The sequence below is a fragment of the Vicia villosa genome, linkage group LG4 (genome assembly GCF_029867415.1).
Source record: "Vicia villosa cultivar HV-30 ecotype Madison, WI linkage group LG4, Vvil1.0, whole genome shotgun sequence".
Lineage (NCBI taxonomy): Eukaryota > Viridiplantae > Streptophyta > Magnoliopsida > Fabales > Fabaceae > Vicia > Vicia villosa.
The window spans coordinates 158,711,958-158,716,370 of NC_081183.1; the positions used below are offsets into that span (position 1 = coordinate 158,711,958).

The following is a 4,413-nucleotide window of genomic DNA, read 5'->3' on the forward strand; positions in this document are numbered from 1 at the left end:
AGTTGCATAGAAATATAATGAACTGAAAATATTAAAATCAAAAATTTTAACTATCCTTTTTAGAACGAAATTCGAATATGAATTCTCCCGATTGATATATTAAAATCAAGAATTTTAACTATCCTTTTTAGAACGAAATTCGAATATGATTTCTCCCAATTGATGAATTAATAGGTAAATAATAGATAGAAGAAAAAGATTTGTATGATAATGTTATGAAAAATGAATTAGGTTTGTCTTCATATATTTAATTTGAATATAAAATACTATGCATACTTCAATAATTCAACCACTTAATTAATGCAATCCATCCCGAAATCAAAAGCTTGTCGGTCATGGCTGAATGCATGGTTGATGTTAACGCACGTTTTTGTTTAGTGAGAATATGTTCTATTGCACTCTTCATAAATAGTAAGCAAATACATACAATTTGAAACACAAGCTTCAGTATACTAAATATAGTCTAAATACAATATGGCCTTGTTTGAGTATGTTTCATTATTTGTAGCAATTCTCTTCATAATATTATGGAGACGCAACAAAAATGTTCTTATTCCAAATTGGCCAATCATTGGCATGCTACCATCAGTTTTGCATAATCAATCCCATATTCATGATTTTGTAACCTCAGTTTTAAAACATCATGGAGGTACTTTTCTTTTCAAAGGACCTTGGTTCACAAACATTGCCAATTTTATCTTCACTAGTGATCCCATGAATGTGCACCACATCACCAGCAAGAATTTCACCAACTATGGAAAAGGTACTGATTTTCATGAGATTTTTGAAATTCTTGGTAATGGTATTGTCAATTCGGATTCCGATGAATGGAAACAAGAGAGGGCACTACTTCATCCATTACTCAAAAATAAAAGTTTTATGATATTCCTTCAACAAACCGTTCAAAAGAAGTTAGAGAACTGTCTATTACCATTTCTTGATCAAGCATCTAAAGGTGGTCAAATACTTGATTTACAAGATATTCTTGAGACGTTCACCTTTGATAATATTTGCACTATCTCGTTTGGATTTGATGCAAATTGCTTTCCTTACAATTTCAACGAGTTATCAGAGATAGCTTATGTAAAAGCTGTTTCTGTGCTTGAGGATACAATATTGTTGAGGCACTATATTCCAAAATGTATTTGGAAGCTACAAAAATGGCTACAAATTGGTCAAGAGAAGAAAAACAAGGTAGCTCAACAAGATCTTCACCAATTCTTGTCCACATGTATAGCTAACTCCAAAGCTCATGAAGAGAAGAGAAGATTGAGAAGCAGTGAAGATGTGGATGAAAGTCATTCATGCTTGCTAATAAAACTAATAATGAGGGAAGGCTTGGAAAAGGAGGAGATCATTAAGAATGAGAAGTATGTTAGAGACACTGCAGTCAATCTCTTGGGTGCAGGAAATGGAACAATCAGTTCAGGTTTGTGTTGGTTCTTTTGGCTTCTTTCAAATCATCCTAATGTGGAAGCTAAAATCATTCAAGAGATCAGAGATAATTGTGAAAACCAAGAGGAGGATTTCATCACTAACTTAAGTTTTGAAAAACTTGATAAGCTTGTGTACCTTCATGGGGCTATATGTGAAGCCTTGAGGCTTTATCCACCTGTACCATTTGAGCACAAGTGTGCTAGAAAAGATGATATACTACCTAGTGGAGATCTTGTTAGTCCCAATACAAAGTTAATATATTCTTTGTATGCAATGGGAAGGATGGAAGATATATGGGGAGATGATTGCTTGGAATTTAAGCCAGAGAGATGGATATCAGATAGAGGACAGATTATACATGTACCATCTTACAAGTTTATAACATTCAATGCAGGCCCAAGAAGTTGTTTGGGAAAAGATATTAGCTTTGTTCAAATGAAAATGGTTGCTTCTGCTATGTTATGGAAGTTTCAGATACATGTTGTGGAAGGTCATTCTATAACTCCCAGGGTCTCTGTTGTTCTTCGCATGGAACATGGCTTTAAGGTCAAACTCACAAAAAGAATCATTTAAAACATGTTGAGTGTTCAACCTATTAGGATGCTACTGTTAATTATCTTATATGGTTTAATGTTTGTGTTTGTTAATGTTTATTAGTTTCTATTTGTTACTATTCAATTAGGTTTAGTTTCAAGTTTCTGTTATTCAGACTGTGTTTGTTGGTTTGTTAAACGTTGAGTGTTTCTTTTATTCACTACTACAAAATACATATTTTATTATAGTTGGAAGAAAGATTTTACTACGGTGGTTTGTGGTAAGTAAAGTTTGGTTGTATGTGCCCTCTTTACTACCACGAGCTACTAGTCCTGGTAAAAACACAGTTGTGTGTAACTTACAACTACAGTTGTATCTGACAACTGTAGTAAAAGGTTGATGTCAGGGGTTTGATACCCATTTCCAGGTTTTGTAAAACTTAGCGCATAACATTTCACTACGGTCCTAGATTACAATTGTGGTGATATGCTTACATGAGTTTATAATAACTTATGTGGAATGTTTATTTCACCAACTGCTCACTAAACATTTAACCTTTCGATTTGAGTTAGAAACCAATAATATGATAAATTAAGTTATATATTATAAGAATAAGTTACACTAATCAATGTTGTACGAGTTTTTTACGGTCCATTATTCGCATTTTTCTCTTTAATGATTAGAACTTGTTTCAATGCTTCTATTTCTTCTGCTAACACTTCCTTCACCTCTAGGTCATTTTACAAAATATTATTTACTTTGTAGACAAAATTAGAGGACAAGAAAGTGATACACTACTACAAATATTATTTTTTATGACAAAACTTTCACCTCGGTCAAAATTAAACCAAGGTACAGTGGCAATGCGCGCCATGTTTTATTTTTTTAATTTTAAAAAAACATATTCTCTCGGCTTTTAATATAACCGTGGGAACAAACAATTCAGGACATGCTTCGAATCTCAATTATTAGGGTTGTTCAAAAAATCCAAGAACTGAACCGAACCGCCGAACCAAACATAAGTTAAAAGGATCGAACCATTATGTTTGGTTAGTGAACCAAACCATAATGCACAAAAAATTCTAGAACCGAACTGAAACTGAAACCGAACCGAATTGAAACTGAACCCGAACCGAACCAAAACTTAAAATGAAAAATACTTAAAACAAGTTGATTTTTTTTAAATTGAAAAATACTTAACGGTTCGACTCTTTAATAAACGGTTTGAATAGAAAAAATTTGTCTTCAAATGGTTCGGTACAATTTGGAATTCCGAAACGGTAGACCAAACCATTAAGTCTTTCTATCAGTGGAACCTCGACTAAGGTGAAAAATAACTCATATTTCATGACGCCCTTCGTTACCTCACATACGGAACCGAGGTTAACCCCCAATTCTAACCAAGGTAAAATGGTTTTTTTTTATTGTTGTTGTTATTATTGATGTTTAATGTTTACTGATTCTATTGATTTAAGTTTGGTTGTTGTTGTTATTATTATTGTCGTTATCGTTGTCGTTGTTGTTATTGAGATTTTGTTGGTGCACAAAGAATAAAGATGGTGACAAAGAGAATAATGGAATAACGGCGCAAAAGAGATGAGAGAATAAATGTTGTATTCTACTTGCGTTGTTAATAAATGACAGCTACTACAAGGCTATTTATAAAGAAAGAAAATCTTGCCACATAAGCCCTAAAACAGTAAACTTAGTGAACAAGTCTAAAGTACAAACAGTACTACCAGTACTACAAAATACTAAAGTACCCTTACTACTAAACAGCTAAGCTAATGGGACCCAGACAGCATCTTCTGGTCAATACTATCTTCTGAGTAACCATCAGAAGATCAGTCCATCTTCTGAATATTGAATTACTCTTCAATACCATCCCTTAATTCATATTCTTCAATCAAAGCTGATAACGCCAATTCCATCCCTCAAGAGCAGAAATTGATCCGTCTTGATCGCCTTTGTCAGAACATCTGCCACTTGCTTCTGAGTGCTACAGTGCACAACTTCTAATGTTCCATTCTGGACTTGGCTTCTCAAGAAATGATACTTAGTCTCAATATGCTTGCTTCTTCCGTGTAACACCGGATTCTTGGCAAGATTGATTGCAGACTTGTTATCAATCATCAGCTTCAAAGGCTTCTTCACTCTAATCTTCAGATCTTCTAATAGATTCAGAAGCCACATAGCTTGACATGCAGCTACAGCGCCTGCGATGTACTCAGCTTCACAGGTTGATAGAGCAACAACAGGTTGCTTCTTGGAACTCCAAGAAATAGGGCCTCCCAGAAACATGAACAAATATCCAGAAGTACTCCTTCTATCAACTCTGTCTCCACACCAATCAGAATCAGAATAACTCAATAATTCTGATTCTTCCTTTCTCCCAGAAGGAAACAATATGCCAAACTTCAGAGTTCCCTTGACATATCTCAA

The 4,413-nt window shown here is 34.1% G+C and overlaps 1 protein-coding gene across 1 annotated transcript; it reads left to right on the top strand.

The window, feature by feature from the left end:
• Positions 1-459: 459 nt before the first annotated feature.
• LOC131600098 (alkane hydroxylase MAH1-like) lies at positions 460-2,207 on the top strand. The gene has a single exon (XM_058872322.1). It carries the CDS (start codon positions 475-477, stop codon positions 2,008-2,010), a length of 1,536 nt encoding a protein of 511 aa, XP_058728305.1. The 5' UTR covers positions 460-474; the 3' UTR covers positions 2,011-2,207.
• The last annotated feature ends 2,206 nt before the right edge of the window (positions 2,208-4,413 follow it).

What these genes read in the sequence shown, in the direction of transcription:
- LOC131600098 (XM_058872322.1), top strand. Translation starts at nt 475, where the DNA reads ATGGCCTTGTTTGAGTATGTTTCATTATTTGTAGCAATTCTCTTCATA.